This window comes from Aotus nancymaae, unplaced genomic scaffold, assembly GCF_030222135.1.
Source record: "Aotus nancymaae isolate 86718 unplaced genomic scaffold, 86718_ANA_hifiasm-v0.15.2.pri h1tg000040l, whole genome shotgun sequence".
Lineage (NCBI taxonomy): Eukaryota > Metazoa > Chordata > Mammalia > Primates > Aotidae > Aotus > Aotus nancymaae.
Window position 1 is genome coordinate 35968552 of NW_026988454.1, and position 13881 is coordinate 35982432.

Consider the following 13881-nt stretch of genomic DNA (forward strand, 5'->3'; position numbering starts at 1 on the left):
GTGTTTTTGTTTACACTTGTAAAAGAGTATTTAGAAACTGTCTCCATTCTTCTTAGATTACATTTCTGAGCAGAAAATTACTTCCTTACAGAGATACTTAAGGCTAATGTGGCTATATCTAAAGTCACATTTCTAAGCTTAAGTCTAAAGGGAAGAGGGTATGTTTTTTCTAATTACTGAAATGTTGGTATACCCTTTAAGGGGCACTAGTCCTTCTAAACTGTTGCATTAGTGAGCAGTTTTGCTGACTGGACTGATTTTTTTTTTGGGTCTAGTTGCTCTTTTTACAGTTATATCTACATTGTCAACTCTTGCTATAAGAACATCTTTAAACAGTCACTTTGACTGTTTAAAGATGTTCTTATATGACATTTAAAATGTCTTTAAGAATCTTTAAAACTAGCACATTGAAGTGAATGCTTATGTACTCAGACCCCTTTCCCAGACATTTTACTATTAAAATGAAGAAAGAAACAGTAAACAAAGACCATTCTGGTAGATGGAGTGAATTGAGAAGGATTACAGGCTGATAGGAATGAGTTCAAAAGAAAAAAAAAAAGAAATTTAATGCAGTAACTGTTTCCAAGGTTTTTACATCATAGTTACAGTAGCACAGTCTTTTAAAGATGATCTTAAAAATCAGTGTATAAAGTGATTTTCTTGTTTCTATCTATCCATTCATTCACCTAAGGGAACATTTTGAAAAATTCAGCTAACATTATATAAACAGTACTTGAGGTTTATAAGAAGAAAAACTTTTCATTGACTTTATCAAAATGCTATGTCTCCAGCAACATAGATAGAAATGAAAACGATGTGCCCTAGAAAGCCGTTAGATGACTCAGAAACCATCTAGCATCGTGAAAGAGTTAGAATAAACTAGAATGAAATTATTCTAAATTAATGTATTTAATAAGTATAAATTAATATTTTAAAATATATTTTAAGTATGGACAAGCAAAATTAACAAATATAAATAGGCTTATGACTGTTTCATCTACTTCTCAAAAAGTTGATATGCTTTAAGCTAAAAAGCTGCTTTTTGAATCTTACTAGGAAAATAGGAAATTGATTGGTCTATATTCAAGACATTGAATAAACAGTCAGTCTTCATTTGGAAAACTCTGAAAAAGATTTTGTTTTTAATGTCGCTTTCTAGTATTATTTTTTGTTTGATTGATTGCTTTTTAAGTCAGGCTCTCACTCTGCCGCCCAGGCTGGAGTACAGTGGCACGATCACGGCTCACTACAGCCTCAGCCTTTTAGGCTCAGGTGATCCTCCCCATCTCAGCCTCCTGAGTAGCTGGGACTACAGGCACATGCCACGATGCCCAGCTAGTTTTTTGTATTTTTTGTAGAGATGGGGTTTTTCCATATTGCCCAGGCTGGCCTCAAACTCCTGGGCTCAAGAGATCCTCCCACCTCGGCCTCCCAAAGTGCTGGGATTACAGGCATGAGCCACTATGCTTGGCCTGGTATTGTTTATACACTGAATTAGGCTATCAGAAATTGTATACTTACATGCCTAGAAAGACTTCTAAAAAATTGACTTGTCAAGTTTTTTCATTCTTTTTTTTTTTTTTTTATACAGAGTCTCGTTCTGTTGCTCAGGCTGGAGTGCAGTGGCACAATCTCGGCTCACTGCAACCTCCGCCTCCCAGGTTCAAGTGATTCTCCTGCCTCAGCCTCCTGAGTAACTGGGACAACAGGCACGCACCACCATGCCTGGCTGATTTTTGTATTTTTAGTAGAGACAGGGTTTCACCATATTGGTCAGGCTGGTCTTGAACTCCTGACCTTGTTATCTGCCCACCTCGGCCTCCAAGTGCTGGGATTACAGGTGTGAGCTATCATGCCTGGCCTCGACTTGTCAAGTTTTAACAGAAAGGAAGCAAAGACATTCTTAATGATGCTTCTTTATGTCTAGGAAACATTATCACCTAGACAAAATCTATATAAATTGGCATTAGTGAGACTCTAAAATTTAAAAAATTTAAACCTTCTGCGTTTTCAGGGAAAGTATAGTGGAAAGTGCACTGGTGAAGGGGGATTGGAAGATCTGGTTCTAGTGTTATCTTTATTGTTACTCTCTGTATGATCTTGGGGCAAGCCATTTCATCTCAGTTGTCAAATGAGGCAAATGGGTGGGAACAGATTAACTATAAGCACTAAAATTCTATGATTTTTTCCCACTAGATACTGCCTACTCTGTGAAGGTAACAAGTGCCTTTAGAGGATTTTAAAATCTCATTTCTAATAATCTGAATTAATGTTGACATTGATCTTGAAGCAATGATTTTCTTATTTTCTTTAAAGGATCTGTTTGAACCACAGACTGCTTTGTTGAGATATGTATTGGAACAGCCTTATTCCAGGGATATGGTCTGCAATATGCTAGGTTTAAATAAGCAGGTACTGTACTATGCTGGAAACCTAGTAAATTCTGCATAGAATCTGCACTATTCTTTTCTCTTTTCTTTGCTATAGCTAACTGAGCAAAACAGTTAAGAACTATTTAGTGATTTTAAAAAATATATATGGTTTATTAAACAAATGTATTATTCCTATCATTTATATATTGCTTTAAGAATGTTTAAATTAAAAAAGAAAAAATTTTAAAGTTGGTTTATTTTGCATTGCTTTTTTTTCTATAAGGCCAGTTTCAAGTATACCTTTTGCCAGAGAAACCTACACATGACTGAACCATAGTTTTTTGACTTTTTTTGTTGTTTGGGTGTCTATTTTTATAACCCTTGGTATCTTCAGCGTGGCCTTCTTGCTGATTTTTTTTTCTTTTTTGTTCTTTTTTTTTTGTTTTGGTGTACGTTTGCTTGTTCTTGGTGGTTTAACATGTGGGAGGGTTTGTGCTGACTCTGGGTTCCTTGAGGCTGGCCTCATAGTCACTGTTTTGTCTTTTCTTTTTTTCTTCCTTTATTTTTGTTCTGTCCTGTCTTGTCCTGCCCATCCTCCAATGCTCTAGACCTTGAACATTGCTCAGGTATGTTCACAACCTTACTGTTGTATTGTGACTAACGATACGCTGGCCGCTTTGTAGCCACTGATTCCATTTAGAGAATACGTGTATGGTCGGGGCTTGAAATTGGCAGGACCATGCTGAGACCAAGGCCACTAAAAAACGATTTCTTCTTGGGATATGAGAGTTATTTTTGGTGGATTGTTTTTGTTTTTGTTTTTGGTGTTTGTTTTTTTTTAATATTCTTTTTTCTTTTTTTCATTTTTTTTTTTCTTTTTGGTAACAAAGAGACAACACCTGGCACTCAATGAAGCCTGTCGCTTTTTGATGGTTTGTTTTTCCTTCCCACTCCATTTTACTTTTTCCTACTTTAGGGCTAAAGCTAGCCTGGTGGAATTTTCAGAGATGGAAAGATTTGTGGTGGCCTTTATCTTTCCAGACTACTAAAACAAATAAAGGAAAATAACAACAAAGATACTTAACGTTGCTTTGCCTTAAAACAAAAACAAATTAAAAACAACACAAAAAAGAGGAAAAAAAAAAGCACTTTAATAGAGATATGCTGCTTTTAAAAGTTGGAGTGGTAAACTTTATACAGGAAAGGCTTTTTTGGAAACATGGGGATTGACTCAGAAATGTCAGACTCTTAGGTGACCCCACACCTGCTTGACAAACACCCTTCTTTGTCAGTCTTTGCCAGAAGTGCCCTCCTCCTAGAGTGAGCTCCTCTCAACTGAAGCTCACCTGTGGTGGGAGAAAAACACTGTGGCCAAACTTTATAAATCAAACTCTTAACAGTCCCAAGTCTGTCCCAGGACTTTTCACCTTTGATATTTTAAACAAAATAGTGGTTCCAACTATTTTTGTTAAAACTTTTTGAGCCCAACATATTAAAATAGACCAGCTTTTTGATTTTAAAAAGACGTTCTTGTCTAGGTTATATAAAATAGCGTTACTGTTTGCAATACTATAGTGAAGGTTGTGCCAGTGCTTCCATTTATAAAGCCCTATTTTTAAGGACATATAGCTTGGCCATAAAACTTGCTCAGTGTTGAAACTTTGCATGCCAAACCTCACCCTAGTAGCAGTATCTCTTTTATTATTTTAAGTTTTTTCTTCTGAAAAATTTGCCAAGTTTCCTTGTTTGGACAAGCTTTTGTACATGTGAAACTGAAACTGCTTCACAGTAGAGTATCTGACAGTGACCTCATATAATCTGTCAAGTTAACATCTTAAATACCAAGTCATTAATTCTGATCAACTTTCATTGAATTAGAGGTAAGTATTCAATTAACTTTGAAAGAATGCTTCATGCTATGTTTTAAAACTAATTTTTACAGTGAACTTTAAGTCATACTTGACTCAGTTTTTTTACAGTTTGGTGGATAAATGTACCTATGGCCATTTGAGCTGCAAATACCTTCCCCCAGATATCCTTCGCTATCCTAAGCTTTTTTCTTTTGGTGGGGGGGCAGCTCTTCTCAAACTAGAAATTGACAAAACAATTGAGAGTATTTCCGATCTGATCATTTCGATAACAAGTTTCAACCTAAAAAAAGTTTATGACTAAGACATAAATCCATAAAAAATAAAGTTTATAATGGAAATGCTGACAGAACATTATTAGTATTGGTCCCACTGTAGTGTAAACATTGTCAAAAATTCACAATTCATCAGTAATCGTTTTTATAGAAAACTCTTTAGTTAGGGAACGTGTAGATAGAAGATAATATGCTCAGTTGACTTGATATTTTTACCTGCCAGAAAGTAGACTAGAAAACGAGAACACACCGTCTAAGAAGCATATGATTAAAGATCACCAAGTCATCTTACCACATCTTTTATCATTACAGAACTACATCCTACACTATACTTTCTTGTCCTTTCTCTAGCAATGTGATAATTTACTTACAGCTTTTGAAACCTTAAGAGCTGTCAATATTGCATTTTCCAGTAGGAATTGGGTTATATTTTATGCTGATATTGGTTACATTCAGAAAGTCATAAATAGCCCAGTTCCGTAACTGGCAAGGTGGAGTGTTAGATTTAAACTCACAGTGGAAAGATCTTGTTTTTTATGTGCTTACCCGGGAGTTTGTATTCTTTCTGCCAAATACAAGCATTACAAGACAAATACACTCATCAGACTCTTACATGATGGTGTGTGAATCCTGGCTACTATGAGACAGTGAAGTATTTATCATTCATTTGATCTTATGTTAATCACTAAGTTTCTCTTTGAAATTATTGTGATTGTTGGTGATTTTCTTGGTTAAAGCAAATAATATGATACATGGCATTGAAAGGAATTTTTCTTCCCAACTTCTCCTAAATAGATATTATTTTAAAATTGATTTACATCACTGCAATAATAATTTAAAATTAAGCTCACCTAAGTACAGTATGTTAAAATTTCACTGCAAAAGCATTATGAGAACTGTACATGAATAGTGTCAAGTGCCACTCAACATAGGGTATGAGATGCTAAGACTGAAAAGCGCTATCATTGACCGTTTGAAATAGTGGTGGAAGGAATTGGGTATAGGTCGGGGGTTAATATTAATGTTTCTATTAATGTCTTTTGCCTGATTTTTAGCTTTTATCAAAGCTGAAAATTTTAAATGAAGTTTCAGTATAATTTGGGCTACTATGTAGAAATAGAATTGTTAAAATATTGAGTTTAAATAGTCGTAAAACAGGTATTAACCAAATATGCATATAGTTATGATATACACTAACACATTTAACTTTATATGTCAGTATTTTGAAGACTTAATTTTACCAAAGCTTTCACAAAACAAGATGTGAATAGTCATAGGGATACCATCCATTGGTTTATGAAATTATCTTAGCCTAATGATTGACAGTTAACTTTTATTCACAGATTCTGAAACTGCTTTCCAAATGTTTGTTCCACTTTGTAAAACCATGTGCTATGTAGTAGAGAGTCTTAATTTTAATGTACCTGTCTTTAAATAATTGAAAACTAAAGCAAAGTTTATTGTTCTGAATAGTTAGCAGCAGAGATCATTTTGTATCTCAGATTTTTCCTTCTTTTTTGATATTACCAAAATATGCAGATAAAGCAACATATTTAAGCTGTCTTTAAACTTGAGTTGAGAAATATCCTTGGCTTTAACCAAAAACACCTGGGAAATTTGTAGTTAATCCTGATAGCTATTCTGCTACCATCAGGTACCAGAGCATTAGGTACTGTAGAGATTCCTGACTGACTGAATTCTTGACAGAAAAGTTCAGGGTAATCTTGAGTCATGCCATAAATTGAAAGATCATCAGCTTTAACTGTAAATTTCCTAGTGGTTCTTGCATTGTCAAAATCTTAATATTTTTGCTTTCCTTTAAAAATCATTAACTGTATGACAATAACTATATGCCTAATAATATGTAGGTGAAAATCTAGTTTAAAAAAAAAACAAATAGCTAATACTAAAAAGAAAAACTCTAAAGTGACTCAGGTGCTAAAAACCAATTTTATCTAGTTTGCTCTTTTTTCCTCAAGCAGACTGATGGAAGACCATTATGGATGGAGAAATAGATGACAAATTTGTCTGTTTCCAAACTAGAGGCAAATTCCCATCACTAGTGAAAAATTCCTACTGGAAATCCTGGCTTTACTTCTTTTCACAATTTTTTCTGACTCTGTATACTTTGAATGATCTCACTCTAAATTTGTGTTGTCTGACACATTTCTTAGGTTGTTGGTGGTTGGCAGAACTAGTGAATTTCAAGCCCTGTACACAGTAGTTTTGCATGCTGATTTAAGAAATAGTCTGTAGTGTTGTCTGTTGCACTTTGCTCTGCTTCATAATGATAATTAAATTTGGAGGAAAAGTACTGTAGTCTCAACTGGTGGTGTTAATATTGCTATTTGTAAATCTGTAATGTGGTTGAACTGTGGTCATGGCATTGTGTTTTTGAAAAAAATATGAAACAACCATTGATGCTTATCATTTGGATACTTGTTTGTTTTATTTGCATGCTTTAAGAAAAACTGCAGCTATATTGGAGCTTTACAAGTTTGGAGCTGGCAAAGAGCATGCAAAAGAGGGGATGCTATTCATTATGTCTTGTTTATTTCCGAATTTGTCCCCATTTTGCATTTTTTTCCCTAAATTTGAAAAAATCATATCCCTTTTTCATGGCAAAAGACTGATAATCACATCTAAAGTTTAGAGGAAAGATCGGTATTAGTAATTATATTCACCAGAAGGGCTTCCAACTGCCTGCTACTAAGTCATAGAACGAATTTATAAAGGAAATATGAAAATGGCTTAAATATGGCTTAACTTATTTCTTTTGGTAAAAGCGTATTTTTTAAATCACTTTTAAAAGCACAGATCTTTTTGCCTCTAGAAAGGGAAGTTGCATTCTCATTTTTAGTGTTTAAACTCAATTATTTTTCTTGTTTTAGATTTTAAAGTGATCTAATTTAAAATTAAAGCTGCATTATGTTTGGCTTCCAAAAAGGAAGAGCAGAGATCAATTTTTTTTCCCCCGTGGAAGAAGTTTCCACTTCAGTATCAGGACCAATACCCCACATTGAAAAACAGATGTTGAATAATCTGGTAGCTACTTAGATATACCCCTGGATATAAAGTTAGTGTAAACTTGTAGAGGTTACTTTAAAATAAAGAGATTTGCATAACCACTTTATTTGTTCTATCACAATATTTGATCCCTGTAAATCCAGGGTTTTCATCTTTTGATTTAGATTGCAAAATTAATACTACTATCCCTGTTTCATATGCCCTTTAAAATGTTATCTTTTTTCAAAGGATAAATAACAAAATTTTCTACTATGCATTGCCCTTTGTCTAATTGAAACAAGTGATGTCCATAGCGGAAGTCCAAAGCTAATGGGAAGTCTATTTTATGGGAAACCTGAAAAAATAATTTTTTCATTAAATTTATCCCCTATGATAATATAACATAATGCAGCTTTAATAGACTAAATCTAACCTTAACTTCTTAAGTTCAACTTCATTCCATGCTTCTCAGCCTCTTGTTACAATTAATGCCCATTAACTGGTAACTTCTGAAACTAACCGAGAGGCTTTTGGAATACTGTATTTAATCTCTGCCCTACAGCACAAGCAGCGCTGCCCTGTGCTGGAGGACCAGTTGGTGGATCTGGTTGTTTATGCCATGGAGCGATCTGAGACTGAGGAGAAGTTTGACGATGGGGGAACAAGCCAACTCCTGTGGCAGCATCTCTCGAGTCAGCTCATTTTCTTTGTGCTTTTCCAGTTTGCGAGTTTTCCACATATGGTGCTTTCTCTTCATCAGAAGGTATGTACTAAATCTTTTGGTCAGAGTGACTTCACCTGTTGATTAGTGTATTTTAGACTGCTATGGACATTCCATAGCAGTGATTTAAGAACTGGCAGAAGTTTTGAGCCCTAATTTCTGTCCTGTTTACTGCTTTTACGATTTCTTAACTTTTTACTTTCTTGTCACTGTAAAGCCAGGATTCAGTCATTCATTCAGTGTATTCCCAGTGCAGGCACCAGGGGATACAAGATGAAAAGGCACTGTAATATCCTCAAGGAGCACCTCACTAGAGGAGGAAATATACATCCATGCACGTGCTCCCGCACACACACACACACACACACACACATACACAGACAGCATGATTATATCTTAATAGTTGTCACAATGAAAGCACATTTCCCTGCAATATAAATAAAAGGAAATAGTCCCTAAGGTTGCAGTGAGCCAAGATCACACTACCGCACTCCAGCCTTGGCGACAGAGTGAGACTCCATGTCAAAAAAAAAAAAAAAGGAATGGTCTTTATTAGAGATATCAGGGATGGCCATATCAAAGAGGTCTTTAAGCAAACACTTGAAGGATGAATAGAAACTTGCTAAGAGAAAAAGACAGAAAAGTGTTTCCCTAGCAATAAGACTAGCATTTAGAAAGAGATAGAGATATGTGAGAACTGGAAATAAAAATATAAAAGGGAAATCATTGGTGAGATAAGGAAGGCGGAAAGCAAGGGTAGACACGGAGAATAAATGGCCATGTGCCTGTTGTAAGGAGTTTAGATTTTCTTTTGGAGGCAGTGCGGAGGGGAATGGCATCATTGTGTGCAAGTTGGAAAAATGCTAATGGCCACATGGAGGAAGAGAGTGGTGTAGAGATTAAAGGGGACAAAGCCAGAGGCTCACTGTAACCTTAGGGACTATTCCCTTTTATTTGTATTGCAGGGAAATGTGCTTTCATTATGGCAACTATTAAGATATAATTATGTTTGTGTGTGTGTGTGTAAAGCCAGAGGCAAGGAAATTAGTAAGGGAGATAACTGCAGCGGGCTAGGTGAAAGATGCTGAAGGCCTAAACCAGGACAGAAAGGAGGAGCTGGAGATCGGGTGTACGGAAGTGGAATAGGACTAGGTGACTGACAGCAAATAATGGGAGTCTAGGCTTGCTCAGTGGTTCCTACTCTAGGAATTAATAGAAGGGAGGATGATGAATCCAAAAAAGGGAGACAAGTGGAAGACTTAAGTTTGTGGGAAAAGTCACTTTTTGTCAAAAATTTTAGATATATTGAATGGGAATAAAACAAATGTTGATTTATATAACATCTCCATGGCATGGAATATCATGGAGAAAATTTTTCACAAAAGTTGTTAAAAATCCTTTAACCACCATCTCCTACCCCCCTCCACCATTAGTTCCTGTTACAATGTACAGAAAACCAGCCGGGCCAGGTGGCTCACTCCTGTAATCCCAGCAGTTTGGGAGACTGAGGCTGGTGGATCGCTTGAGTTTAGGAGTTCAAGACCAGCCTGGGCAACATGTTTAGGAGTTCAAGACCAGCCTGGGCAACATGGCAAGACCCCATCTTTATCCTTATTCTAAAGATATAAATAAATAAACAAAATGTACAGAAAACCAGGAAGCGTGTTTTATAATAACCAGTCCTTGATTATTTCAAATTTAAAAAAATATCCTTTTGGTATAATAGCGTATTCCCTACATTTTGATGAGATTTTTAAAAATAAGAATTATCCCATATTAAACTCGATTCTCTTGCATACATGATCAACTTGATTGTGTTCTACAACATTGCATTTTTGGTATGCATAGTTGTTTCAGGGAGCAGGAAATATTTATATATAATATTAAAATAATTTAGCAGGCTTTGCATGATGTGTCTTGAATTGAGAATAAGTAATTACTAAATGGCAAAGTGAGATGCTGACTTTCTGAGAACAAGAACCAGGGTTTCTCCTTAAAAAATGAACAACAACAAAATCTTCCTCGGTTTATGTCTTTAAGTAACAATGTATACATGTGTATCTAAACATCTTTTATAGTTAGCAGGGCGAGGACTGATTAAAGGCCGAGATCATCTTATGTGGGTTCTCCTGCAATTCATTTCTGGAAGTATTCAGAAAAATGCACTAGCTGATTTTCTCCCTGTCATGAAGCTCTTCGACTTGCTATACCCAGAGAAAGAAGTAAGCTTTACTGAATAACTGTTCATAACAACATGATGAGTGAATTATGTATAATTATGTTTAAGGATTTTAGTGTGGTTTTGTGAGTTTATGCTAAATCACAATTGAATATGAAGTATAGCAAGCTCTTTCTCTACATTCTAGGTCTACATTTTTAGAAATCACTAAAGCTGTTTTAATCTACATACACCATTGAATGGCCAGACAACAGTCTCTATTAATAGCTTTCTTTTTTTTGACAGTTGAGCCTCAGTGTGTCTCCTGGGTGTTTTGTCATATAAGATATTTGAGTAAAATGTGAGGTACTTTGATGATTGCCATTTTCTAGAAGTACTTTATTATGAAAATTTTTAAACATACACAAAAAGTAGAGTGAATAGAACAGTAAACCTACCATGTTATAACCATCATCAAGAAATACTCTTGTTTCATTTTCCCTCTTTATCTTTTTTGTCAATGTTGGCAATTTTAAAGCGAATCCCAGACATCAGTATCATTTTACCCATCAATAATCAATACATTTAATAATAATCATTTAGATTGCATATTTCTTAGATTTTTATATGTTCTTAAAAATTATTCTGAGACTTTTAGAAAGTCTTGTGTTTTTAGTTACATTATCATATTTAGTAAGATTTCATGATGATATGTTTAAATTTTTTAAAAGTAAAAATTAAAAAATGATTTTTGTTTGAGATTGCTCTGTGATTGTAGGAAAAGCTTGACAACGCAGCTGTGAATCTGTGTTACTTTCTTAACAGATAAAAACATACCAAATAAAGCATCTTGTAATAGTTTCAAAATTTATGGCTGTTAGACCTTCTGATTTGTATTATTGAATTACTCGGGCTAAAGTAAGATATGATATGTTAAAAAGAGATATATCAGAAATCGATTACTAAAATAAATTATTTAATTCTTCTTTTTCTTGTATTATTTTTCAAATTGTTATTTTTTAGTATATCCCAGTTCCTGATATTAATAAACCCCAGTCAACCCATGCCTTTGCAATGACTTGCATTTGGATTCATCTCAATAGAAAAGCTCAAAATGACAACTCCAAGCTACAGATTCCAATACCTCATTCCTTAAGACTTCACCATGAGTACGTTATTTGTTGCTTGATATTTAATTTTCTCATTTAATTAATAGTGGATTGTAGACTAATATTGGTGTCAGTGTCTGTGTGAAATTTGAAAATCTCCCCATACCCACTAGAGGTAAGGGCGAATACTTGATGTATATGTCATAGCAAGAGAATCTGGCCAGTACCTGTATCAGGAAACAGCTACAAGATTAGTCTTGGTTATATGTTTTTTTTTTTTTTTTAATTTTCATGGCTGATCTTCAGTTGTGTATGTTATACTTTAAAGTTATTGATATAATGAAAGCATATCAATTTTTATAACTGTAAAAATGTTTCAGAATTTCTCAAGTGCTTGGAACTTGAGCATGAGCTGACTGAGATATCACTCATCACTGGGCTGCCAGGATTGATTGAGCTGATCTGGCTGGCATGACCCTTAATATCTCTTCCAAAGTTAATATCTCTTCATAGAAGATGGCAAGATAATCAGACTTGATAATTTCTTTTGGTTTTCATTTTATGAGATACCCCTTAACCACCTTTTCATAGTGATATCTGTAATGAAGACATATTGTTATGTTTATACAGACAGATAATAAATAGAATCCTGGTTCATGGATTTGTGAGTTATTTCTTCATTCTCTGAAACTTAGCCTAATATGGTGGCTGTATATGTTTGTAGTACGTACTTAACAGATAACTATTAACTGTTTATTTAAAATTATTTTTCTTCTGAAATGCTACCCAAACATCTGTGTATGTTCCCACTCTACCTTTCACACAGAAACTATAATACCTATAGGAACAAAGATAGCATTAATAAATAATTGCATAAAATTGAACTTTTAAAAAATACAAATTAACATTATGGAAGTTATTTTCATTTTTTCTTTTTAATGGAACGTGAATTTTTAGGTTCCTGCAGCAGAGTCTGAGAAATAAAAGTTTACAGATGAATGACTATAAGATTGCCCTATTATGCAATGCATACTCTACAAATTCAGAATGTTTTACATTACCCATGGGAGCTCTGGTGGAAACTATTTATGGAAATGGAATTATGAGGATACCTCTCCCTGGAACAAACTGTATGGCTTCAGGATCTATTACCCCCTTACCTATGAACCTCCTGGATTCACTGACGGTTCATGCCAAAATGAGGTATGTTCTTTTTATTAATTTGGTTTCTTGTCAGGGAATTGCTAAGAATATAGCATAAACCTTTATTTCATGATTTTGTGTATTATTTTATGGTCAGGTACATTTAAGAAAATAATAGCTTTATTTTATTACAAAAGTGAATATTTTGTATTATAGGAACTCTAAGATAAACAGACCCAAAGAAAGTAATTGTCATAATCTCTCCATGAGAGATAAGCATTATAAAAATTTTTTGCACATATTCTTTTCTTTTTCTATGGATGGTTAAGTATGAGGACCAGTGTCACTAGAGCTTCCAACATTTTTGAGAAGGGCTAGAAATCCAGATTATTTTCCTACTAGTCTTTCAGCTTTTAAGTATTGGCTCAACTTTTAAAACAAACACTGTATAGGCCAAAGGAATTTGTCTTTGATCCTCCAAGTGGAGCATCAGTTCTAGTAGAGCTATACTCATTTTCAAATGGTAACTATTGTGATAGAATTACACATGTGCTTCACTTGCATATATAACAGATTTGAGCAAAGCCCCATTAGAACCTAACATTTGGGTCTTCGCAGTGATTTATTAAAGTAAAATCTGTGACAAAGTTATTTCATTTCCCAAAAGTATTTTTATGCATCATTTGAATGACCAAAATCCTTCAAGCATGCTCTTAGGAGTTGAACCCAAAGTTTGTTTTTCCATGAGCAGGGGGATCCATATGCACATTGAAAGCACTGTAGAAACCAGAGTGAGTCTCAGGTTGTGCGGTACATCCTTACCAAGGGTCCTGCACAACTTAAACACATTAAATGGATCAACTTCATTTGAATCATTTAAGTTCGAAAGTATACTAAGTTACTTCTAAGTAGAGTAGCCCTGTGTTTATGTCAAAAATATGGATTTTTATTTTCTTCCCTTTTTTCTTCTCAGCCTTATTCACAGCATTGCAACCAGGGTGATAAAACTTGCTCATGCAAAATCCAGTGTGGCCTTGGCTCCAGCCCTAGTGGAAACTTACAGTCGTTTATTGGTCTATATGGAAATAGAGTCTTTGGGCATCAAAGGATTTATCAGTAAGACAGGACTTTGTGGTGTTTATAACTATTAACCCATTCATTAACTCAAAAGGTGCTTTTCTAGGTCCTGGTGGCACAGCAGAGAACAAGTCACCACCATGATGGAGCTT

The 13881-nt window shown here is 34.6% G+C and overlaps 1 protein-coding gene across 4 annotated transcripts in view; it reads left to right on the forward strand.

Moving 5' to 3' along the window:
- Positions 1 to 13881, forward strand: part of MED23 (mediator complex subunit 23) — a 42551-nt gene that overhangs the window by 10199 nt on the left and 18471 nt on the right. For 3 of the 4 annotated variants that reach the window (XM_021666529.2, XM_012458306.3, XM_012458308.3), the window contains 7 exons: positions 2317 to 2412; positions 2981 to 2998; positions 8084 to 8284; positions 10321 to 10464; positions 11424 to 11569; positions 12467 to 12712; positions 13626 to 13768. In XM_021666529.2, the coding sequence (XP_021522204.1) occupies positions 2317 to 2412; positions 2981 to 2998; positions 8084 to 8284; positions 10321 to 10464; positions 11424 to 11569; positions 12467 to 12712; positions 13626 to 13768 (994 nt within the window). The remainder of the gene's footprint in view (positions 1 to 2316; positions 2413 to 2980; positions 2999 to 8083; positions 8285 to 10320; positions 10465 to 11423; positions 11570 to 12466; positions 12713 to 13625; positions 13769 to 13881) is intronic. The other variant, XM_021666530.2, reaches the window with a different exon arrangement.